The 24,422-nt window shown below is 54.3% G+C and overlaps 4 protein-coding genes across 5 annotated transcripts in view; 3 read left to right on the top strand and 1 right to left on the bottom strand.

Annotated features, from left to right (window-relative positions):
• The first annotated feature begins 1,205 nt into the window (after window positions 1–1,205).
• LOC117648301 (tRNA (adenine(37)-N6)-methyltransferase) lies at window positions 1,206–4,317 on the top strand. Of its 2 annotated transcripts, XM_034390761.1 has the most exons (7): window positions 1,206–1,539; window positions 1,640–2,014; window positions 2,099–2,256; window positions 2,336–2,450; window positions 2,525–2,619; window positions 2,689–2,819; window positions 2,892–4,317. In XM_034390761.1, the coding sequence occupies exons 1-7, from the start codon at window positions 1,472–1,474 to the stop codon at window positions 3,237–3,239; spliced, it is 1,290 nt and encodes a 429-aa protein (XP_034246652.1). In that variant the 5' UTR covers window positions 1,206–1,471; the 3' UTR covers window positions 3,240–4,317. The 2 variants fall into 2 exon arrangements, with proteins under 2 accessions (XP_034246652.1, XP_034246651.1); XM_034390760.1 differs by having other exon boundaries at window positions 1,472–1,539; window positions 2,525–2,819.
• A 394-nt stretch (window positions 4,318–4,711) lies between these two features.
• On the top strand, window positions 4,712–9,552 carry LOC117648224 (acidic mammalian chitinase-like). Its single transcript, XM_034390604.1, has 9 exons — window positions 4,712–4,984; window positions 5,944–6,126; window positions 6,296–6,396; window positions 6,942–7,073; window positions 7,357–7,484; window positions 7,837–7,951; window positions 8,533–8,718; window positions 8,842–8,964; window positions 9,184–9,552. The coding sequence occupies exons 1-9, from the start codon at window positions 4,762–4,764 to the stop codon at window positions 9,340–9,342; spliced, it is 1,350 nt and encodes a 449-aa protein (XP_034246495.1). The 5' UTR covers window positions 4,712–4,761; the 3' UTR covers window positions 9,343–9,552.
• Window positions 9,553–10,424: 872 nt separating this feature from the next.
• LOC117648448 (V-set and immunoglobulin domain-containing protein 2-like) overlaps window positions 10,425–24,422 on the top strand; it is a 95,449-nt gene continuing 81,451 nt past the window's right edge. Inside the window, exon 1 of the mRNA XM_034390952.1 lies at window positions 10,425–10,779. Within this exon, the coding sequence (XP_034246843.1) occupies window positions 10,728–10,779 (52 nt within the window). The 5' untranslated portion in view covers window positions 10,425–10,727. The remainder of the gene's footprint in view (window positions 10,780–24,422) is intronic.
• LOC117648225 lies at window positions 13,322–13,846 on the bottom strand. The gene has a single exon (XM_034390605.1). The coding sequence runs from the start codon at window positions 13,823–13,825 to the stop codon at window positions 13,367–13,369; it is 459 nt and encodes a 152-aa protein (XP_034246496.1). The 5' UTR covers window positions 13,826–13,846; the 3' UTR covers window positions 13,322–13,366.

Here is a 24,422-nt window from a genome sequence, read left to right as displayed (position 1 = left end):
CTCATGGGGTGTCCCATAGGGGTGCGAGAGAGACAGAGCGACGAAGCGGTGTTCGGAATGAGCCTGCTGGTGTCGCGGCGTCACGGCGGACTGCGTCGGAAAGACGCGGCGGCGTGGCCAGAGCGTGGCCGGGCGCGGCACAACGGCCACTGGCGGCCACGGTGTCAAGGACGCAGGGGAGGACGCGGCCACGCGGCCACCGACGGGCCGGAGGGGCCCGTCTGGGCAGGCCGACGACCGCCATCCCCTTCGGCCTGGCCCTCCTGGAGCCCTTCCTGAGGCTCGAACCGAACGTGTGACCCCACCAATGGAGTCCTCGTTCGGAGAGCAATCCATTGGTGGGGTCACACGTTCGGCTCGAGTCCCATTTAGCGACTCTGGAGCTCAGAGCGCGTCCGGGATTCTGACCGCCTCCACCGGTCTTCTGGCCCACTGTGTGGCGGCGTGGCTTGCCCGATTCGCGGATTTGCCGCCGTTTGGGAATGAGGGCAAGGTCGCTGCCGGCGCCATGGCCGCCATGGCGTTCCGCGACGACGCCGAGCGCCGTGCGTGCTCGCGGCGTGTGTGACAGCACGGAGCCCTCTCGCTGTCTCTCTCGCACTCATGGGGCGCCCCGTGCAAGTGGGAGCGAGACAGAGTCTGCAGCGCGCCCATGACAGGCACTGCAGGCACCAATGCCACGCCAAGGCCGAGACTGCCCCGATCATGATGCGATACGAGTTCCAAAACGGACGCAGCTCACGTTACAATATTTTTTTGAGTGCTTGTAAGATCGAAACACCAACTTAAAACCCAACCATTCCCAATAGACCCTTTCAGTCTTCGCCGAGTGAAGAACAAAAGTAGTCAAAAAGCCAGGAACCAGTAGGAACGTTCCTAGTGGTTCCTGGATTTTTGAGTACTTTTGTTCTTCACTCGGCGAAGACTGAAAGGGTCTATTTTTCTTTAATTTTATTTTTAACATCTAGTTGACCCTTGATTTAGATCAGGCACATAAATATTTGGACTATTTACTGGCTGCAGCCTGCGATCTTTACTTGGAACGTGCCTTACGGTTTAAACTTTCATTTGCCGGGCTTCTTCCTTTCTGTACCGCGCTCCAGTGCCCTACAGTGCGCCAGCGTCCGGTCCGCGGTCGAAAAATGGCGCCACACGACTGCCAACCTTCCCCCACGCGCTGAACTGCGAATAACGTGATCAAAACAAAACGCCCGCTATCCGCACGGCGAAGACTCGTCGTTCATCCCGGCGCGACGTCTGGTTGTCAAAATATCGCTGGAAATTGGTCTGTTCTCTCTTGAACTGAAGAAACCGACGTTCTTGAGCGTGTGCGAAGCATCGCCGGCCCCGAAAAAACGCTCCGTCGACCCGCGGGTGCGTTGCAGTGCACTGTGAGGCCGCTCCTCTACCATAACCTTCTGCTTGTTGTGGGCCTGAAACTCCAAGTGAGGTTGCAAGAGAGTTGCAAGAGATGGATATCGAAATTAGGAACTTGCGCTCTCTCCTTACAGTAGCGAGGAATGAAATCAACAATCTGAGGTACGGAATCGGATGTGGTTATGGTTTGATAAGAGGCATTGTCTTGCTTTGCTGGGGATGATAGTGTTACGATAATGTTTTGGTAATGTACTCTCCACAGGCAACAAATTCGCTCTCTCAACCATGTCCACGAGAAGGAAGTTGACGAAGTCAAGCAAATGGTCAGGGACTGGCGCTGTGCAGGCTGTCTTCAGAGAGCGGCTGCAGAGGCTGACAGTGGTCTGGCCTATGGCTTGGGTGGTGCCGCATCTAGCATTGCCTGTGTCAATAGTAATCAAAGAGGCGATTCAAATGAGGTAAACGCTTTAGAAATGGCACCTATTGGTATTGTCAACTCCTGGTTTCCCGAGAAACGTGGCACTCCTCGTCAACCTGGAGTGAGCGGAAGTGCCAGAGGAAAGCTGACCCTGTACAATACAGTTTTTACAAATCCTGAGCATGCACTTGAAGGTCTTGAAGAATACTCACATATGTGGTATGCATTCTTTTATGTGTTTCAAATGCTGTAATATTTTTAGTTGAAAGAAACAGTGCCATGTTTGTCATTTTATTGTTTCAGGATCCTCTTCCACTTCCACAAAAACGACTCTACACATGTGAGGGCTAAAGTAGCACCCCCTCGTCTGAATGGTGCTCGCACTGGGGTGTTTGCCACTCGGTCACCTCACAGACCCTGCCCAATTGGGCTCTCCTTGGTCCAGATTGATAAAGTAGAAGGTAAAATTCCAAATATTTTTCACATCTAGACAAAACATATTCCTTCTTGAACTTATTCCCATGTACATTTGCTTTGCAGGAGGGGTGGTGTTTTTTTCTGGAGTGGATATGGTTGACGGGACACCAGTGCTTGATATCAAGCCTTACATACCTCAGTACGATGACCCATTAGACTGCCAGCATCCACTATTGAAGTATGAATCACCCCAGTGGCAACACCAGTATTACCTCAACGAACTTAATTCTAATTTACCACTATGTGTTGCAGTGAAAATATGGAATCCCGACTCATTGTTGATGGGCGAGAGTCTGATGATGAAGACCTCAATCCTGCTATTCTCTCTCTTGACCTCACTCCCCGACGTGAGTCGCTTGCACCCATTGCTAGATCACCAGTTAGGGATGCACTGTTAATGGCAACACATTCTCCAGTCCGTGAGGCCTCCTTGATGGGCATGAGGGAGGCCCCTGATGGCGAGGAAGGAACATCTCCAGTCCTGGGCCGACCACTCGTATCTCCAGCTGTGTCTCCAGGACCGTCCGCAAGCCTCATTCGGCCTCAGGTATGTCCATGGTTTTGAAAAAAACTCAAATTAGTGACAAAAGTTCACTTATTTTCTTTTTCTTTTGTCTAGGTGCGGGTACCAGCTTGGATTGCACAACCTCCGGTTTCAAGGCTTGAGGTAAAGTTTAATGATACTGCAGTTGAGCAGCTCTCGACCATACAAACAGAGCGAAATGAGAGTGTGGAGGAAGCAAAGGTTGCGATTCAGAGTGTATTGCAGGAAGATCCTCGGTCAGTTTATTTAAGACAGAGATGGAACAACCAGTTTTACACATTCCTCATAGCAGGGCTTCATGTTAGTTGTCGCTTTGATGATAATGGCTCTGTAGTAACTGTTTTTCGGATAACAGCTGCCAATAAAAATTGTGAGTGTGGCTTACCTGAGTGGCAATGTACAATTCATAATGGTTCATCCTAGGACTCAGAGTCTTGAATCGTTTTCTCGTCTCTTAGGTTGAATTATGATGGGTTTTAACAAAAGACATGACAAAGTGAGAAGTCAGTAATATTACAATAGTCTTTATTTCGTGTATGTAGGCTATTGTAATACCAATGTCCTAAGATTTTAAAATTGTGTTACTTAAACACATTTCTACCTCTTTGATCCTGTATAAATTTCTCTTGATTTTAATCTTAGTCTTATTTAATACTTGTTAGTATTTATATAAATATTATAATCTGTTCAACCCAATAACTTTTATACCAAAATATTTTTGATGTCTGGTTTTTTTGTGGGTTGTTGTCAGTGTTGTGTCCACTGATTTATTGTGGAATACAGAGAAAATGGCATCTCTTCTTATTGTGTTAAATTTGAGAAGATATTAATGTTGGGAGTGCTTATGAACCAGTAAGAGTCATTTTAGCAGGGCTGTGATAGTGTTGGTTATTGGATTTACTTGTGAAACTTCTGGACAAAGTTTTTTAAGAAATGCTTTTCTTTTGGTCCTTACTCAGTTTAGGGTAATGTGATTGCTAATATCACATTTTGTCATTCATTTTGTAGTATTTCTTCTGCTTAATTTTTTGTGTCTAGAATTTTTTTTTTTAATGCATGCTTCTTAAGACATTGGGAGATTTAATTTTACTTACTACATGGTAAATTTCTTAAAAATATCTGTGATATGTTGATATTGATTTTAATATCCAGAATGATCTCTTTTCTCAATTGTATAGTTCTAGAGACAGAGTTCCTCAATTTGCCAAAATACTGAGAAAGCAGTAGCACTATGTCAAATGTACAACAACATTTTCACAGTGTTCTTCCACAGTCGTGTGTCTGTCCTTTTCCCACGTGTTCTGTTTGATTAATGACATGTAGATACCTTTGTCAACCTTCCTATCAAGCACTTATCTTTTTTGTATTTTTCTCACTTGCACACCTTATGATAATCAAAGTGTGACAGGAAGCATCACCGTGTTTCAAATTTTATCTTACTAAGTGCCCTGTTTTTCGTCTAACTGAATAATTGAATGAAATAAATTATTTCCCAGATTGAGCCCAGGCTGATCTTTGCTCCTTGTCCAAATGTCGTTGTTGTGTGACACTCCTGAAAATAAAAAATCCGGCACCTCAACTTTTTTCTCTTTTTCTTCTTTGAACTAGGGTCAGGGCGGGGAAAAACTGGACAGGGAAAGAACTGGACACCCCACATTTTACTTCAAATGCCGTATGTACTGGCCTGACAACTGTCGTGTAATGAACCGCTGATGCCACGGAACAACTTTTGATAGTTGTTACTCCTGTGCCTACGGTATTTGAAGTAAAATATGGGGTGTCCAGTTCTTCCCCTGTCCAGTTCTTCCCCGCCCTGACCCTAATGAACTTGAGGTACCGTCAACTGATAACGACCGAACCTGCAGAATCATCTCCGCCGCGGCACGGCGGCGGCACCCAGCAGGTGTTCCGCGCGTTCCCGACCCACGACAATCTGGCCGAACCAATGACACCCCGCGGCCCGCGGCACGAGTGCGCCTTATCACTAAGCAGGCTGCTGGCCGATCAACTCGAGTCCAAGCCGCCAGTCGTCGCCGAGTCCTTCCTGAGTCTGCCTCTAGTCATGGCGCACCGCGCGAGCATCGCCGTCGCCCTCGTGCTGGCCGCCGTGCTGGCCGCCGTGCTGGCCGCCGCGGAGGCCAAGGTGGTCTCCAAGCTGCGCGGCAACGGTGAGGCACCGGGAGCTCGCGGCACGTGGCCGACGACGAGTAGAGCCCCGCCGAGGCGAAGGTCCTCGCCAGGCAGACGCACAGTGGGCCAGCAGACCGGTGCAGGCGCTCAAAATTCTAGAGCTCCAGCGTCGCTGAATGGGACTCGGACTGAACGTGTGACCCCACCAATGGATTGCTCTCGAAACGAGGAATCTATCGGTGGGGTCACACGTTCGGTTCGAGTCCTGTTTAGCGACTTCAGAGCTCAAAACGCGTCTAGAGTTGTGGCCGCCTCCACCGGTCTTCTAGCCCACTGTGCAACACTGCCCCAGGTGACACCGACACGGCCAGGTCGCGTCCTTCGTCCTGGCCGCCGGGCCGCTGTCCTCTACACGGGGCAAGGGCAAGGCCGGCAAGGAGGGAACATGCGGTGGACCGAAAGGACGCAAGGGCGCCCAGCAGCCCAGCCTAGCAGTGTGTCGCGTGCGACCCAGCTGCGGACAGGAGCGAGCCGGGCCTTGGCGGCCTGGCGGCTCTTTATCGTGCCGTTTATTGCTCTATCGGTCATCGGCGGTCACCGTGTCTGAGGGCCGCAGGCAGCCGCAGCACGGTGGGCCAGAAGACCGGTGGAGGCGGCCAAAACTCCAGACGCGTTTTGAGCTCCAGAGTCGCTAAACAGGACTCGAACCGAACGTGTGACCCCACCAATGGATTGCTCTCCGAACGAGGAATCCATTGGTGGGGTCACACGTTCGGTTCGAGTCCTGTTTAGTGACTCTGGAGCTCAAAACGCGTCTACAGTTTTGGCCGCCTCCAGCGGTCTTCTGGCCCACTGTGTGGCGCCGGAGCGCTGGACGGTCCGGCGGACGCAGACTCCGTGCCTGGAGCGCTACGCCAGCGCCACGCGAGGGCCGAGTCCGTACAGTGTCACAGACAGTCACAGACAGTCACAGCCACAATGTCCACCGTGTCCGCAGCGAACCCCGTGCTGGCCTGCTACGTGGGCACCTGGGCCAACTACCGCCAGGGCAACGGCGCCTTCAAGATCGAGGACGTGGACGCCAAGCTGTGCACCCACCTGCTGTACGCCTTCGTGGGCATCACCGAGGACGGCGACGTCAAGAGCCTGGACCCCTGGCTCGACCTGCCCAGCGGACTGAGTGCGTCTCTCTCTTTGTCTCTGTCTGCCGCACAGTGGGCCAGAAGACCGGTGAGAGTTTTGGCCGCCGCCACCGGTCTTCTGGCCCACTGTGTGCCGCACCGCCGGCGTCGGCGACGACAAAGAAAACGCGCGCGCTCGTCAATTAATTTGCACTCGCGTCCCTGCAGATGGTTTCCAGCGCTTCGTGGACCTGAAGAAGGTCAACCCGGCGGCCAAGGTGCTCGTCAGCATCGGCGGCTGGAACGAGGGCTCGGCCAAGTACTCCCAAGTAAGCGGCTCACAGCGGATTTGCCAGAAGACCGGCACCGGCGGCCGAAACTCTAGACGCGTTTTGAGCTCCAGAGTCGCGAAACAGGACTCGAACCGAACGTGTGACCCCACCAATGGATTCCTCGACCGGAGAGCAAGCAATTTGGTGGGGTCACACGTTCGGTTTGAGTCCCGTTTAGCGACTCTGGAGCTGAAAACGCGTCCGGGGTTCTGCCCGCTTCCACCGGTCTTCTGGCAAATCCACTGCGACGGCGAAGCTGCGTAGCTAATCAGTCGCAAACACGAGGCAAACACTTCCGCCCTTCGAAATCTCGCTTTCGCGTTCTGACGCACTTTCCTTGCAGCCTTTCTTCCGGAAGAACTCCTCCTGGAGATAAGCATGCGCCTTCGTGCGTCAGTGGCGGATCCAGAGTTGGCCCTCCGGGGGGGGGGGAAGGTAGCATTTTGACTACTTTCATGGGCAAAATATGACTGATGGCTTACCTTTCAAGCGGCTTCCTATCCGTGCGTCGTGCCCATTGCTTTCCCCGCTTGTTCCCGCAGGTCGCCAACAGCCCCAAGCTGCGGGAGACGTTCGCCAAGAACGCCGTCAAGTTCGTGCAGCAGTACGGCTTCGACGGCATGGACCTGGACTGGGAGTACCCGGGCCTGCGCGGCGGCGCCGCCTCGGACAAGGTGAGGGCGATGCACAGTGGGCCAGAAGACCGGCGGAGGCGGTCGAAATCCCGAAAGCGTTTTGAGCGCCAGAGTCGCTTAACAGGGTTCGTACCGAACTTGTGACCGCACCAATAGATTGCTCTCCGAACGAGGAATCCATTGGTGGGGTCACACGTTCGGTTCGACGCCCATTTAGCGACTCTGGAGCTCAAAACGCGGCTGGAGTTTTGGGTGCCTCCACCCTTTTCTGGCCGACTGTACCACGGGCAGGACTGATTGTACCATGCAACCGCTGTCCCAGGCTGCCCTCGTGGAGCTGCTCAAGGTGATGCACGCCAAGTTCTCCGCCAACGGGCTGCTGCTGACGGCCGCCGTGTCCGTCGGCCAGGACAAGCTGGACGCCAGCTACGACGTGCCCGGCCTCATGAAGTACGTCGCCGTCGAACCGACGGACGCGTTTTGAGCTCCATAGTCACTAAATGGGACTCGAACCGATCGTGTGACCCCCACCAATGGATTGCTCTCAGAACGAGGAATCCATTGGTGGGGTCACACGCTCGGTTCGAGTCCTGTTTAGCGACTCTGGAGCTCAAACCGCATCTATAGTTTTGGCCTCCGGCGCCGTTCTTCTGGCCCACTGTGGAAGGGCGACCAACCTCTGCCTGCCCTCCAGGCAACATCTGGGCTTTGCTGTCGAGGCGTTGCCTAGCGGGCTGAGGTTGGCCACCCTTTCGACTGCGGCGCATGGCGGGACTTTGGCCAACTAGTGGCGTGCCACCAGGTACCTGGACCTGGTCTTCCTGATGACCTACGACCTCCGCGCGTCCTGGGACGGCAAGACCGGCATGAACGCGGCGACGCGCGCCGGCCCGGGCGAGACGGACACCCTGAACGTGGTTCGTATGGCCGCACTGCGCGCCGCGGCGCGGTCGGGGCAGGACGTAGGACAAAGGAACCTCCCACTGGCGACAAGTGTGTTGGCCGCGCTCCAAAGGACAAGTTGATGTTCTATTGAATTAAGTTGATGTCCGGGCACGCCGGGCACCGAGCCGGGCACCGGGATGGGAAAGGGAAACCACTCTCGCTGAATGCTGCGGCGAGTGCGGCGCACCACAGTGGGCCAGAAGACCGGTGGAGGCGGCCAAAACTCCAGACGCGTTTTGAGCTCCAGAGTCGCTAGATGGGGCTCGAACCGAACGTGTGACCCCCACCAATGGATTGCTCGTTGGGAGAGCAATCCATTGGTGGGGTCACACGTTCAGTTTGAGTCCCATTAGCGACTGTAGAACTCAAAACGCGTCCGGGGCTTTGGCCGCCTCCACCGGTCTTCTGGCCCACTCTGCGAGTGTGCCTCCATCGATCCAATCTTGGTTCAGAAGAACGGACCCAAAGAATTCTTTGTAGTGTATTTTATTTTTATTTTAAATTTAGGAATGCTGTTTTGACCCTCATTTGACAAGTTTCCCCCTGCGCGTAGATTTCCTCGGTGAAGCTCTGGCTGTCGCGCGGCGGCGTGGCCTCCAAGCTGGTGCTGGGGCTGCCCCTGTACGGCCACAGCTTCACGCTCGCCGACGCCAGCAACTCCACTGTGGGCGCGCCCACGTCGGGGCCGGGCACCGCGGGGCCCTACACCAAGGAGGCGGGCACGCTCAGCTACCTCGAGGTAACGTCACTTAGGGACAACTCCTTCCAAATTTCTGGCAACAACATTTACTGCACAAAATATGTGAATTTTTCTTTCCGTCAAAGTGTATGGCCTGTTGGATGTATTTTCGAACTGTCGCAGATCTGCGAAATGCAGAAGGATGGGCAGTTCCCCGAAAAGTGGGACCAGGCCCGGGAAGTGCCGTACGCAGTGCAGGGCAATCAGTGGATCAGCTACGACAACGTTCGTTCCATCAAGATCAAGGTGAGACGCGTTTTGAGCCCCAGAGTCGCTAAATGTACCTCGCACCGAACGTGTGGCCCCACCAATGGATTGCTCTCCCAACGAGGAATCCATTGGTGGGGTCACACATTCGGTTCTAGTCCCATTTAGCAGCTCTGGAGGTCAAAACGCGTCTAGGGTTTTGGCCGCCTCTGCCGGTCGTCTGGCCCACTGTGAAGTGAGTACTGCGGTGGCCTCCAGGTTCGGCAGGTGGTGAAGCAGTACGGCTTGGCGGGTGCCATGGCGTGGTCGCTGGAGTCCGACGACTTCAAGAACTACTGCCCGCAGTCCGGCGGCGCGTACCCGCTGCTGCGCGCCGCCTTCCGCAGCATGTTCCAGGACGACGGCACCGGCCAGTAACCAAAAGCCACGCGGTGCGCCGGCGTCAACGTCACTGTGAACCGGCGGCTGCGAATTGCAACCGCGTTCACGCTAATCTTTGCTCACTGTCATATATGTGTTAAAAAATTTTCAATAATTATTGTCAAGCATTGTCAAATATTTCACATTTTTAAGTTGTTGTTATGTTTCACCGGTGGCTGGAGGAATAAATATCTCTTTCAATAGGAATCGATGTTGAATTTCCTCGACTTTGCGGTCGAAATCGATGTCGATTCGATACTCGATGGCAGCCCTCTGAATGGGAGGCTTGGCGATTCGCAGTGGGCCAGAAGACCGGTGGAGGCGGCCAAAACTCCGGACGCGCTTTGAGCCCCAGAGTCACTAGATGGGACGAGAACCGAACGTGTGACCCCACCAATGGGTTTTTCGTTCTGAGAGCAATCCATTGGTGGGGTCACACGTTCGGTTCGAGTCCCATTTAGCGACTCTGGGGCTCAAAACGCGTCTAGAGTCTTGGCCGCCTCCACCGGTCTTCTGGCCCACTGTGCGATTGTGGCCTGGAGGAGGCCGGGGAGGTCGAGGAGCTCCGCGGGATCCGTTTCACATTTAATTGGCTGCCTCAACACCGAGGAGCTCTCGAAGGCCGTCGCTGAAAAGCGAAACCACCGTTGTTGGCTTACAGTGCAGTGGAGGCGAAAAGGCTTTTGATTCCCCGCGCCAAACTCAGGGACGCGCTGTTGCCGGGGTGAACGAACCCGTGAATGGCACAGCCAGGCGCAGCGTCCGTCGTACCTGCAGTGGTGCGACGCTAGCGCCAGCCAGCGCCAGCATCCGACACTTCCCCGAGGTTCCGTCAAAAGCGCGCCCCGTGATGACTTCCTTTTTATTGCCTTTTCAAGAGTTGTGAGGGCCACTTTTGAGTTGGGCTCGGTGGCGGGCGGGCCGGGCGGGCGGCAGCCAGCGGCAGCGGCCGGGGGTGGGGGTGCGGCGAGGGAGGCGGCACGGCACGGCACGGCACGGCGGACCCACCCCGTCCCTGTCTCCCCCAGTCGCTCGTCGGCGGCCGAGGGCGGAGCACTGAGCAGCGTGTTGCCCGTCACCGCCTCTCTCGTCGTCCTTTCGAGCGTGTTCTCGCGCAGGCCGGCAGCCGTTCGCGGCACCGCGACCCTCGAGCACTCCGTCGAGGACGCCGTCGAGGCCTCCGCCGAGGTCGGCGAACCGCCGCCACCCATGGGCCCCGAACCGGGCGCCGGCCGCGGCCCCGACGACGCGAACCTCGGCGCCGAGGCCGAGCACGCCGAGACCCTCCTGTTGTTGTGGCCGGCGGCCGCTGCCAGGCCCGAACGCCGAGGAGGCGGTCTAGTTCCACTGTAGTGGTGCACGCCGCGACGCTCCCCGCCACCATGCCGCCTCTCAGCTTGCTGGGGATATACCTCGCGCTGCTCTGCCTGTCAGGTAAGGAGATTCCTGCGCGTTAGCAGCGAGGTAAACAACTGCTGGTGCGACTGCCCGTTTGGCAGTGGGGTAGTCGAGTCGACAACACCGACACGGCGTCTACCTCGTCAACCCGACCACGCCGCCCGAGCGAGCAGGCGGCGGTCTGCTCGCGTTCGAAGCGAGTGTTGTCTCTGTCGCGCAGCAGCGGGCGGGTCGGACGCCTCTGGTTCCACCGCCCGTTTCGAACGCACACACGCAGGCGAGCGAACGCACTGCTGCCGCTCGCCGCTCGCTTCGGCGAACGCCGCCCGCGTCCGCCTGTCTTCCGGGCCAGCCGTCCGATTCCGAGCACTGCTTTCGTCGCTCTGTCTCTCTCGCACTCATGGGGCGGTCCGTAGGGGTGCGAGAGAGACAGAGTGACGAAGCAGTGTTCGGAATCAGACGGCTGGTTGGGCCTGGCTCGGCGAGGCTCGGCCCGGCTAGCCGCCGCAGTGAGACAAGTGAGACTCGTCGCCGTCGCCCAGAAATGGGACCTGTTTGGACAGATGCCTTGCCGCGTGGCGGGCGGCGCGCGAGGGAGCTCCCCTCTACAGTGCAGGCGGCTGCGGCTCGGAACGCCGTGACGCCTGGCAGTCCCGCCGCACACGCTGGTCGACGGGATGCCTACTGCACCATTACCATTACCATTAAGGGCTAGACCACACAGCGCTCCGTGAAGACGGCCTCTCACATCGCGGCACAGTGACGCACAGTGGGCCAGAAGACCGGTGGAGGCGGACAAAACTCTAGACGCGTTTTGAGCTCCAGAGTCGCTGAATGGGACTCGAACCTAACGTGTGACCCCACCAATGGGTTCCTCGCTGGGAGAGCAATCCATTTGGTGGGGTCACACGCTCGTTTAGAGTCACATTTAGCCACTAGGGCCGCAGACGTGGCGTAGAGGGCAGACTGAGGTTCGCAGCCCCTCACGTGGGCCGTTCTGCCTGCTTGTGTGGCATGTGGCGCCACTGAGGCCCGTCCGCGGCCGTGCAGTAGGCCAATTCACCAAAATGACCGGAAAGAGAAAAAAAGTTGAATAAAGGAATAAAGCATGGTGCTCGAAAACGCGCCTTCCGTGCTCCGGATGCGGTGCCCGCCGTAGATAGTCCTATCGATAGCCTGCACGCCCGGCGTGTGTGAGGTGTGCGAGAGAGAGAGAGAGAGAGAGAGAGAGAGAGAGAGAGAGAGAGAGAGAGAGAGGCGCTGATTACGGACTAGGCGTCACAGTGGCGTGCCCGGTCCATCAAGGAACTTTTTAAAAATTATTTGTTTCACGTTACCGTTTTGTCCCATTTTCGTATTTTATCTCTCCGATCAGTACAGGCTCTAAACACTCCTCGAACCGGCCGTGTGACTCCCACCAATGGATTCCTCGTTCGGAGAGCAATCCATTGGTGGGGTCACACGTTCGGTTCGAGTAGTGTTTAAAGTCTCTGGAGCTCAAAACGCGTCTAGTGTTTTGGCCGCCTCCACCGGTCTTCTGGCAAAGCCACTGTGCGTCGTCGGGCGCGACGTTACCTTGACGGCTTGGCCGTGCCGAGACGCGGACAAGGACTGAGGTGTAGCCCTGCAGCCCTGCAGCCCTGCAGCCAGCCAGAGGACTTGTTAACACGTCTCTCGCTCAACTTTTCAAGGTTCATTACAAGGGGATTAGCAAGTCTCCCCGCGAGACGGCCGTCCGGGCGGCTGTTTAGTGTTCAGCGCCCCCTGCCACCCTCCCGGGGGCACACAGTGGGCCGGAAGACCGGCGGAGGCGAAAACTCTAGACGCGTTTTGAGCTCCACAGTCGCTAAGCAGGGCTCGAACCGAACGTGTGACCCCACCAACGGATTCCTCCCTTGGAGAGCAATCCATTGGTGGGGTGACACGTTCGGTTCGAGTCCCATTTAGCGACTCTGGAGCTCAAAACGCGTCTAGAGTTTTGGCCGCCGCCACCGGTCTTCTGGCCCACTGTGGGCTGCACAATGTTGAGCGTAATGACAATCAATGAGACAAGCACGAATCACAAGACGAAATTTCAAGTAATGCACTCCTGGGGTTACCTCCATACCTCGACGGTTTTATTTTTTTTTTTTTATTGTGAATATTATTGAAGAGTGCATGCAAGTTTGAGGATTTGGCTTGTGGCCCACGGAGTCCTGAACGCGTTTTTGCATCTTTGCACTTTTAAAATTAATGACAGTTAATTTGGCACTCGAGTTCAAGGAAACTTGAGCAAACGCGATACGAACATATTAAGACTTGATTAAACACGGACTAGATCTAAATCCCCAACACCACCAAAATCCTCTGACCGCAGCGTTGGCACTCGCACCGGCAGCGGGCCCGTCACTTTACACGACAAACTGGCAGAATCGACAGGTTTATTGTTGAAAAATACAAACAAACAGGAATCACAAGATGCGGTAAAAACCTCTGGGGCACTGGTTGGCGGCGTGCTGGCGGCGGGCTGGCGGGGCCCAGACGGCGGGGCGCGGCGGGGCGGGGCGGGGCGGGGCGGGGCGTTCCCCGGGGGGCGGCGGGGCGTTGCGGGGCGCGGCGGGGCGCGGCGGGGCGCGAGGGTGGGCTACTCGTCGGAGCCCATGTACTGGCCGACGATGTCACGCATCATCTTGGAGTTCTTCCACGCGCACACTGCAAGTGCTGCGGCCGCCTCGCAGTTCTTCTTGCCCTTGTAGGAGTCCTTGCAGGTGGGGAACACCCGCTTGTACTCGTCGGACCAGGGGTCGTATCCGAACTCGTGCACGGCCTTGGTGAAGGCGTCCACGTCGTACTCGCCGTCCTCGGACATGAGCTTGCGCTTCTTGGCCACGCACGCGGGCACGCACTTGCAGGGCGTGAACTTCTCCTGGTTGAGGTCCGTGCCGTCCTTCATCATCTCCTTGCAGACGGTGAAGTCCATCTCGTAGTCCTTGACGCAGTCCATGGCCGCCGCCATGTACTCCGGGATGAGCTTGTCCCGGTTGTCCTCCGCCGCCACGGCGGCCACCACGGCCGCCAGCACCACCAGGAGCAGGCTCTTCATGTCTGGCGGTGGCGTGCTGAGTGGCGGCCCGCGGGGCGCGCGGCTTATATACGTGGCCGATGGCCGGCAGACCCATTCCGAGAGTCCTTTTCGTCGCTCCGTCTCCCTCGCACTCATGGGGCGTCCCGTGCAGGTGCGAGAGAGACAGAGCGACGAAAACGACTCGCTCCGCAGGATGGCCGGACCCGCAAGGTCGCATGCGCGGTGCGGCGCGCTGGTCCGGTGCAAGCACGCCACGTCGCCACACTGCGAAAGGGACAAAAGGGGCACGTTTTTTCGCGCTCTGGCACGAGGTGGCCTGCCAGTGTCGTCCCGGGATCGGTTTGTTGTATCACCACCTAATGCATTCCTCAAAAAGAAAAAAAAATAAAAAAAATGCCATTTTGATGAGATTGATACACAAGAGCTGCAGAGTCGCTAGATGGGACTGGAACCGAACCTGTGACCCCACCAATGGATTGCTCTCCGAACGAGGAATCCATTGGTGGGGTCACACGTTCGGTTCGAGTCGCGTTTAGCGGACTCTGCAGCTCAAAACGCGTCCGGGGTTTTGACCGCCTCCACCGGTCTTCTGGCAAATCCACTGTGGCTGCACCCGGGCCCGCGTCTTACCGTCCGGCAACCTCGTGACCTTCGAACGCTTCGCACGCAGCCTGGAAGAGTGTAGTCTAATTAGCCCCTCTCAAGTCGAGGCTCCTCCAGGACGCCCCCCCCCTCCTCTCTTGCTGGAACCGGCAGTAACAGCTGCTTTACGGAAATGAAAAAGGCTAGACGGCTGCAATGCCGAGAGCGATGCGCTTTTTAAAGTAGTTAGCGTCCTCTCTTTTTGCCATCTCGCTTTTTTGGGTGTTTTTTTTTCACTTCTCTCTCTCTCTCTCTCTCTCTCTCTCTCTCTCTCTCTCGACGCGCGTTTTCTTGCCTTTCTCACCCCCGCGAAAAAACAAGCGCATCGGATTGTGGTTGCGGTGGCTCTTTTTAGGCAGTGTGCCGCTTAAAAGGCGCGACAGTGGCGTGAACCCGCGGACGACCTGCGTCGCTCCGTCTCCCTCGCACCTTGACTGCACGCCCATGCGCCCCGTGGGTGCGAGAGAGACGGAGACAGGAGCGCCTCTTTATAACGACGGCCTTCGTTGCGTCATTTCGACATTCGCACACGATGCAGCCGCGACGCGCAATTAGGGTTCGTCTCATTAAGTGAGAGAGAGAGAGAGAGAGAGAGAGAGAGAGAGAGAGAGAGAGAGAAGAGAGAGAGAGAGAGAGAGAGATTGATTGATTGATTGATTGATTTATTTATTTAGTAGGTACAATACAAGAGGACTCTTAAGTCCCACGAGAGTATGGCACCGCTCTCGGGATCAGGTACAAATCAAAAGTCATGCTTACATTGCAGGTAATTACACACATAAAAAAAAAAGAAATAAGAATACCAATTTTGTAACAGATTTACAGATTAACAGATTTAGAATTGAGTTGATGAGTAGACAGTAAAACTACCTATTTATATGAGTTACTGAGTAGAAGCTTAATGTATTTCTTAAATGCAGCAACACTTTCCATGCAGAGATATTTGTAACCACCTAGTGAGTTGAAGGCACGAGAGGCAGAAATACAAAATGAGTTAGCATATTTTTCAGTGCGATGTATCGGAATTACAATCAGCTCAGGATGTCGGTGAGAGAAGTTGAACATTTGGTACAAGTAATGAGGGCAGTTGCATTTTAAAATCTTCCAAGTAAGAGTGGCAAGAGCCAATGTGCGTCTATCAGCCAGCTTTAGGAGGCCTAAATTTACATAGTCAGGTGTTATATGCTCATACCTCTTAGTATTTGTAATGAATCGTATGCACGCATTTTCAGCTTTTTGAATTTTGTGCGTGATACCTTTATTCATATCTGTGAACAGAACTGAGGCGTAATCGATATGGGGCAAGACAAGACTTTGAACAATGCGGAGTCTTATGGTTGCAGGCAAGCAATCGAAATTTCGGCGAGCTTGAGCCAGAGTACGAAAGACTTTACCAACAATCTTATTAGCTTGCTGCCGCCAACTAAGAGTGGAGTCAAAGACTACACCGAGATTATTGGCTTCCTCACAGTATGGCACTGATACATCATTAATAGTCACCAGTGGTACATCCAGTTGTTTTAGCGAGTTCAAATAGTAGCCAGAACCTATAATAATTGGTTGTGTCTTTGCGACATTAAGGTACAAGTTATGACTAGAAATGTAATGAACCAAATTACAGAGATCCTCATTAACCCTGGATACAGTTTCATTAAGGTTATCAACTGAAAAATCTGCATAGAGTTGAGTATCATCAGCGTATAGGTGGTATTTGGTGTGCTTTAAAATAGCGGATATGTCAAATAGATACAGGATGAAAAGTAATGGACCAAGCACACTGCCTTGAGGGACGCCCGTTTCCACGGGGGCCCATTCAGAAATGAACTCATCTCCTGACATAACACGTTGAAATCTATTGGACAGATAGTCATGTAGCCACTTAATAACTGACCATGAAAAGCCGAGCTTTTTCAACTTGATGAGTAATAATGTATGATTCACCCTGTCAAAGGCTTTGCTAAAGTCAAGCAGCACAAGAAGGGTCAATTTCCTGTCATCCATCGATTTACGGATGTCATCAGCAACTTTTACAAGTGCAGTGGCAGTGCTGTGGCCCTTTCTGAATCCTGATTGCAGTGGATTAACTAGATTATTGTCAACGACATAATCATACATTTGGTCGTGGACCAATTTCTCCAGGACTTTGGCAAACAAACACAAGATACTGACTGGACGGAAATCTGCACAGCAAGTAGGGTTAAGGATCTTTGCTAAGGGTAATACATTTGCTAGCTTCCAGAGAGACGGGAATACGCCAGACTGTAGGCAGTAATTCAATATGTGTTCCAGCACAAAAATTATGGAGTCCAGAAACAATTTAACAAATCGTAGAGATATCCCATCCACACCGACAGCATTGGATTTGAAATTCATAATGATTTTGTGAATTTCCTGGGCCGGTACAAACTTAAAATGGAATAAATTATCAGGATCAGTATCACACTTCATGGCCTCGTAGTAGGTTTCTGCTTCCAGTGCTAGCTCCTTATCATCTATTTTAGAGACATTTAGGTAATGTTTATTTAATTCATCTGCAGAAACAGGGAAACTATCTGATGAGCTTTGTTTTGTCTTACCCATACCAAGTGACCGGATAGAGGCCCAGATTTTACTAGCTGATTTATTGTCATCAAAGATTTTATGGTAGCACCTCTGCTTTGCATTCCTGCATTGTTGCTTGGCCTGGTTCCGCAAATCAATGAAAACTTTACGGTCAGTGGGATCTTTACTTTTGAGAGATTTTTTCCTGGCCTTATCTCTCTCATTCATCATAATTCTTAATTCATTTGTCATCCATGGAGGTTCATTTTGCTTAACTTTGATAGACTTAACTGGGGCATGTTTCTCCAGCAGCTGGAACATATATTCATTAAACATTTCAACTTTGCTATCAACATTGTCACACTCATATATTTTTTGCCATTGGAGAGAGAGAGAGAGGGAGAGAGAGAGGGAGGGAGGGAGGGAGAGAGAGAGAGAGAGAGAGAGAGAGAGAGAGAGAGAGAGAGAGAGAGAGGAGAGGGAGAGAGGGGGGAGGGGGTAAGTAGAGACGAGAAACCCATCACACACTCTAACTCATTTTCAGCACCGTCCCGCGCCCCGCGTTAACAAATTTTAAAGCACGCCGTAACAGACATTAGCGACAAATAGGGGAGCGGCGACCCTAGCGCGGCCTGTCCCGGCCTGTCCCCCGAGGATGTTATCTGCTGTGTTATTCGCAACCCCTTCACCCCTTCAACGCCTCTGTCCCCCCTCTCTCTCGCACTCTCGCCCCCGGCCGCGTGTACCGCTATCTCTTTCACAGCCGACTTGGCCCGCAAGATGATATTTATCGTCATTAGCACGTCCCGGTGGCGGGGCTGTCCTGGACGCCGCCGGCCTGCGTGTCCTCGACGCGCACCTCGACCACGGCGGGCCAGAAGACCAGTGGGGGCAGTCCAAACCCCGGACGCGTTTCGAGCTCCAGAGTCGCTAAGCGGGACTCGAACCGAACGTGTGACCCCACCAATGGATTGCTCTCCGAACGAGGAATCCATTGGTGGGGTCACACGCTCGGTTCGTGTCCCGTTTGGCGACTCTGGAGCTCAAAACGCGTCTAGGCGTTGGCCGCCGGCGCCGGTCATCTAGCCCACTGTGCCTTTTTGATTTTTTTAAAGCGACTTTGTAGTGTATTTGCAGCAGTGCGATGCAGTAATGACTCTGCATCCTGCCCCCCCGGTCCTCTGGCAGTGCCCCGCCATCACGAGGACGAGCGAGTTTGACAACTTTTCGAGTGTGCCCGGCCGCGCCGGCTTAAGGTTCGTGCATGCATAAGGACTCCGCCATCTTGGCGTTGCCTCCGCGGCCTCGCCCCGAAAATCACCGCCCACCAAATTAACCTCCTTCTTCTCCTCCTCCTCCTTTTTCGTTGTTGTTGTTGTTGTTGTTGTTGTTGTTGTTGTTGTTGTTACTGCGAGGGAGGCACCTACTCGTCGGTGCTGCGGCTGCGCCCAGGCTGCGCCACCACCGCTTTCCAATTCTTTGTCCTTCTCTCTCGCTCTCCGTTTCCACACGCTTCGCTTCGCCCGCTGCGCTCCCCGACCCGACAACGACCACTTTGATAGTCCGGTAAGTGTCCCAACGGGCCGAGCGTGGTCTGGGGAGGGGGTGTTTCGCCCCGCTTCTTTTAATTGTCTGGCCGTGCTGTTACTCCGCCAGAGGATTCCCCCGGCCATCTCCACTACTCTTGCCGCCCTCCGCGGCGCACTCCGCGTCCTTCTTCCAGTGGCGGCGCCAGGACCGCCACAGTGGGCCAGGAGAACGGTGCAGGCGGGCAAAATCCCGGACGCGTTTTGAGCTCCAGAGTCGCTGGGACTCGGACCGAACGTGTGACCCCACCAATGGATAGCTCTCCGAACGAGGAATCCATTGGTGGGGTCACATGTCCAGTTCAAGTCCTCTTTAGGGACTCTGGAGCTCGAAACGCGTCTGGAGTTTTGGCCGCCGGCGCCGGTCTTCTGGCCCACTGTGTGCCGCCAGGGCTGCCAGGACCTAGCCGGGACGCCCCGGAGTGGCGAGCACGTGTGCGGGCAGCTCTCTGGGGCACGCCACTGGCACGCCGGGAAGGACATCAAGAAGCCACTCTGGGCGATCGACTCTTTTCCGTCCTCCGTCGCCTCCTCTACCTACTCCACCTTCTCTAGTAGCCCCTCTACCTACCCCTCTGCCTTTTCTCTCTACCTCCTTCAGGCACTGGTTCTTCCGGGTTCTTTTTAAGTTCTAGCCTGCCTGCATCCGAATCGAAGACACCGCCGCCCTTCAGGAGTTTCATCGGAGTGAAAAGTGTTCGCGGGGCGGGGATCGAACCGCGGTCCCCAGGGCCCCGATCGACCAGGCTACCCACTCACCCACGGCGGACCATCCAGTGGCTACTGATCCGGGAGAGGGAATCCAGAGGGGGAAAAAGTGGAAAGTAGCGGGATTCGAACCCAGAACTCACGAGGAAAAGCTTGCTCTTCGCGCCAGGTCATCGTGGGCTGTACGCGGGGCGGCGCTCTACGCAAATCAGGGTCCAACTTGGGGTTATTCAAGACCACGGATAAGGGGGAGGGGGAATCAAAGACAGCGAAAGTGCGAGAGAGAGAGAGAGAGAGAGAGAGAGAGAGAGAGAGAGAGAGAGAGAGAGAGAGAGAGAGAGAAAGAGAGAGCGCATCAGCGATTCTGCATCTGATTGGCCAGCCCGGCCAAGACGCCGCGCCACCGCGTTGGGTTGGGTCGGGTCAGTCCTCCACGCCGTGCTCGAGGTCCTGGACACTGTAAGCGTTCCGGGCCGTCCGGGCCGTCGCCATGGCAACGGGACGAGCTGCTAGCGTGTCAGTGGGTCTGTGGACCGCGCTCCCACACTGGACAACCAGCAGAGTACCGCGGATTCGTTTTATTTATTTTTTCCCCGATGAATCAATGCGAGGCAGCGGGGCGGCTGTGCAAGTCAGTGGGATTGAAATGGAATCCGTCTATCCCTCCCTGCCATCCCTCAATCCTCAATCTATCCTTCAATCCCCTGCCCATCAATCTCCGGGAATCCGGCCATCGTTTATTGCCGTCGAAAGAGTGTTGCCAAACTACTCCAATGCACGCCACCGCCCTGCCCCACCACGCCACGCCCCGCCCCGCCCCGCCCCGCCCCGCCCCGCCCGACACAGCCACCCGTACACAACGCCGTAGGACGTTCGGCGACGCGGGGCACATACACACTGATCCCGAGGTGTTTCGTCGCTCTGTCTCTCTCGTACTCGCGGGGCGTCCCGCCGAGGTGCGAGAGAGACAGAGTCATTCTGGCGGCCAAAGGGCCAAAGGGTGGCCGCTGGCGGACACGGGCCCTGCACAGTGGGCCAGAAGACCGGTGGAGGCGGCCAGAACTCTAGACGCGTTTTGAGCTCCAGAGTCGCTAAACGGGAGTCGAACCGAACGTGTGACCCCACCAATGGATTGCTCTCCGAACGAGAAATCCATTGGTGGGGTCACACGTTAGGTTCGAGTCCTGTTTAGCGACTTTAGAGCTCAAAACGCGTCTAGAGTTTTGGCCGCCTCCGCCGGTCTTCTGGCCCACTGTGCCCTGCGAGATACGCCCTTCCGCCCCGGCGGCTGGGTCGCTCCTGTGTGTGTCCCTTATTGAATAGGGTGTGCATTGTCCCGGGTCCTGGCGGGTCCTGGCGGGTCCTGCTGGGAACGAGCCCGGGACCACGACCTGCCTCACTCCCGTGTTTTGTTTTTGTTTTTCCTTTTTTTGGGCTGCCTAGGCTGCTTGCGGGTCACGCGCGCGCCTTTTTCTACCTTCTATCCCAGATGTGGCGGGGCGGGGCGGGGTGGGGCGGGGCGGGGCGGGGCGGGGCGGGGCCGCGATACAGAGTGGCATAGTAAATGAGCTGCTGGCCGCCGGATTGAGAGGGTTGGCCGTTGGTTGGCCCTCCAAACCGACGGCCCGACCAACCCGACAGACAGACAGACAGACAGACAGACAGACAGACAGAGACAAAGTGGGACTGAGTGAAGAGAGACAGACTGACAGGTGGCTGAGGTGAGCTGGCCTACCGTTTCCCGGTTCGAGGGAAATCAGCGACACCTGGGAAATCTTCCCGCGCTTCTCCCCCTCCCCCTCCCCCCGGCGTCCTACTGGTCCAGATAGGGGCGCACAGTGGGCCAAGAAGACCGGTGGAGGCGGTCAAAATCCCGAACGCGTTTTGAGCTCGAGTCCTCGAACCGAACGTGTGACCCCACCAATGGATTGCTCTCCGAACGACGAGTCCATTGGTGGGCGGTCACACATTTCGAGTCGAGTTTAGCGACTCTGGAGCTCAAACCACGTCTGGGATTTTGGCCGCCTCCACCGGTCTTCTGACCCACTGTGCGTCCTCCTGGCCCAGATGGGGGCGCGTCGCCTCGCGGCCTCGCCACCGGAAGGCGCACACTGACCCAGCAAGATTGACAGCCGCCGCTGTCCTTTTCTCTTTGTCGCGCTGCCTTGTCGGCGACCTTGGCAGGCAGCATGTTGTCTCTCTCGCACTGGAAATGACGGCTGCTAACGCGTGTTTGATGTGCTGATCTAGCAGGCCGTGATGCAGCATGACACTGTTCCATCCAAGAGGGCGCTGGAATCGAGAAGGCTCAGGCAGTCCGTTCGAGCGGTGCTTTCATCGCTCTGTCTCTCTCGCACTCCGCGGGCGGTCCATGGGGGAGGGAGAGAGACAGAGCGACAATGCAGTGTTCGGGATGAGCCTGCTCCCTAACGCGTGTGTTGATCGGTTCGGACGTTAAGGGAGGGTCCTTAGTGGCGCTGCGCTGCGAAGCCTTGGCAATGACTGGTTCTCCAAGTCAAGACCGGCGCCTGCGGCCAAAACTCGAGACGCGTTTTGAGCTCCAGAGTCGCTAAACAGGACTCGAACCGAGCGTGTGACCCCACCAATGGCTTCCTCGTTTGGAGAGCAATCCATTGGTGGGGTCACACGTTCGGTTCGAGTCCCATTTAGCGACTCTGGAGCTCAAAACGCGTCTAGAGTTTTGGCCGCCTCCACCGGTCCTCTGGCCCACTGTGTCTGGCTTGGCCGGCGCGCCCCGACTGCGTTCGTTACTGCCGGCCAGGACGTGTTTACGTAACAAATACCAAAGTCTGACAGTACGGGACAACGTAAGCCGCGGGGGAAACAGAGGAAAAATAAAATAAGAGGAAAGGGACGAAAGGGAAGGGCAGCGCGGTCGTCTCTGTGTGAGTTTCTGTCGGGTCGCAAGGCGGCACGGCGCGGTACGGCACGGCACGGTGAGCTTACAGTGGGTGCGACGTGGACCAGGTCAGACACGGAAAGGCCGTGCTTTGGATTTCGTGATCTGGTTCCATGCAATGCCGCGTGGCAGCGACGGAGACAGCACCAACGCGTGACTTTGTCACCTGGTAATTCATGTTGCCATTTTTGACGTGGCATGCTCAACACTGGGTGTGATTAATTAATCTTGCCGCCCTTGCCTCACCTGCTCGTGGCAAGCATCCGAATCAGCAGAATCACAATGCAATTTTTGAAGCCTTTTTTTAGTTTGTTGTCTTGCCCTTCTTGCAGGTGAGGAATTTTTTTCTCGTAACGAGCCCCATTCTCGCATTCCCGCTCACACTGCACCGGAAATGGCCCATCATTCGCGGCCAGAGCAGTGTGTGGGAAGCCCAGTGACCTACCCGGCCAAAAAACAGGGTACCAAAATTTTAAAACAAAAATACTTTTGCGTAGTTTGGCAAGGACGGACGGTCCAGGCGAATTGTTGACCAGACTTAGTACCTTTTCCATCCTTTTTTTCTCCCCCAGTAATGGCAGACGAGTGCTCTCTCTCTCTCTCTCTCTCTCTCTCTCTCTCTCTGCTGGGCATCTCGTTAGGGAAAGGAGGTAATGCGGCAAAGGTGGGCAGCCCTCGCCAAACGCGATGCCCTTTTTACCGAAGGAATGTTGGCAACTCAATCAAAGCGAAGGGAACAGAGAGCGATGGGCCGTGGCTGCCCTGGCTGCCCTGGCGGCCCTGGCGGCCGTGGGGACGAGTCGGAGCGAAAAGAAAATAATTGAGAAGCGTCGCTCGAAAAGGTGTAAAGTAAACCCCGCCCCCTTTTATTTTATTTCATTCTCTCTCTTTTTTTTTGTGTTCCGCTTGCTTTGTATTTTTGTCGCCAATGCTCAGTCGGCGGCAGCGCTGGGCCGTTGCCGCCGTGGGCCCCCGTCAAAGCCAGGTTAGGATCAAACGCGGCGTGAAAGCGAAAAACGATTCAGTAAAAAATAAACAGCATATCAACATGAGCCATCGAATTGGTGGCAACTTGTGAGTGCACACGTGCTGGTGTGTGTGTGTGTGTGGGGGGGGGGGTACATTGGTCCAGCGATTTCAGCGATTTCGAAACCCAGAGGCCGTTTGCACGTTGGCCACACTCAAAAACTGAGATTCTTGGAATAAGATAGGCATACTTATCTTTAGTATATTTTAGTCTAAAATACGAACCTAGTATAATATACTTAAATTAAGAGGGAAATAGTCTTAGTATATTTTTCTTATGCGACACTCTTAAATTAAGAATGTGTGTTCTTGTTTTTAGAAGGCTGTTTTCTTCACTCATATTCTAAACTTTAGTATATTTTTCTCACACAATGCTGGTCACCAGCTAAATCAATTTAACTTCCTGGATCCGTGGAATATCTAAAATTAACGCCTGGGTCCCTCTGGCTACGCGTCGAACATAAGTGTGCCCAGATAGCAGATCAGCACTATAAAAAATTCTCCTCACAATGACCATAGCTGGTGACCCGTGGTGCTGACTGGAGTGGCAGAGCCCCTGAACCCTATCAAGCGACGACCCGGAGCCGTGCGTGAGAGCGAACTTATGCTCACATTTATTGAGCTAATATTGAAGCGATAGAAATCAATTTTGCCGTGGGAGAGTCATTGCACCTCAAACGTTTATTCTGTATAGGTTTTTAATAAGGAGGACACCATATTACGGCTGCAAAAGCACTTTTTAACCCAAGACGTAAATAGAGCGACACTAGCGCCACCTAGCGGATGATGACAATACTATCCATTTTGTAGCTCTAGAATATTATTTGTTTGGCTCCGACTGTACTTAACAAAAGGGTAACTCATTAGATTACTAGTATTTACTTTGCTAATTTCAATATGGTAGAGAGATTTTGAAAAATAGAAAATATATAATTAAGCACTAATAATTTTTATAGATCTCTGAAACTTAAAGTTGCATTAAAGTAATTCTTTTCACACTTGTTGTAATCCCTAAGACAATAATCTAAACAGTTGTTCTTCTAATGATCATGGAAAATTTGTGAAGTGTAAGATTTAACTTTTCTTTGGACTTTCACGACAAAGTCAGTTTACGTCAACTTGTCGCAGACTTTTGGTCACTTTGTCTGAGGGATGTACTGAAATGAATTCAATTCTGAAACAGAATTCCACT

The sequence above is a fragment of the Thrips palmi genome, unplaced genomic scaffold (genome assembly GCF_012932325.1).
Source record: "Thrips palmi isolate BJ-2018 unplaced genomic scaffold, TpBJ-2018v1 HiC_scaffold_3, whole genome shotgun sequence".
Lineage (NCBI taxonomy): Eukaryota > Metazoa > Arthropoda > Insecta > Thysanoptera > Thripidae > Thrips > Thrips palmi.
This window is presented reverse-complemented; position numbering and strand designations above follow the sequence as displayed.

Bases quoted from the DNA above. Each gene is read 5' to 3' on its own strand.
- LOC117648301 (XM_034390760.1), top strand. From the start codon at position 1,472: ATGGATATCGAAATTAGGAACTTGCGCTCTCTCCTTACAGTAGCGAGG. The intron at 1,540-1,639 runs GTACGGAATCGG...TACTCTCCACAG, and splicing joins AATGAAATCAACAATCTGAG to GCAACAAATTCGCTCTCTCA. The intron at 2,820-2,891 runs GTATGTCCATGG...TCTTTTGTCTAG, and splicing joins CAAGCCTCATTCGGCCTCAG to GTGCGGGTACCAGCTTGGAT.
- LOC117648225 (XM_034390605.1), bottom strand. From the start codon at position 13,825: ATGAAGAGCCTGCTCCTGGTGGTGCTGGCGGCCGTGGTGGCCGCCGTG.
- LOC117648224 (XM_034390604.1), top strand. From the start codon at position 4,762: ATGACACCCCGCGGCCCGCGGCACGAGTGCGCCTTATCACTAAGCAGG. The intron at 4,985-5,943 runs GTGAGGCACCGG...CCGTGTCCGCAG, and splicing joins CTCCAAGCTGCGCGGCAACG to CGAACCCCGTGCTGGCCTGC. The intron at 7,074-7,356 runs GTGAGGGCGATG...CCGCTGTCCCAG, and splicing joins GCGGCGCCGCCTCGGACAAG to GCTGCCCTCGTGGAGCTGCT.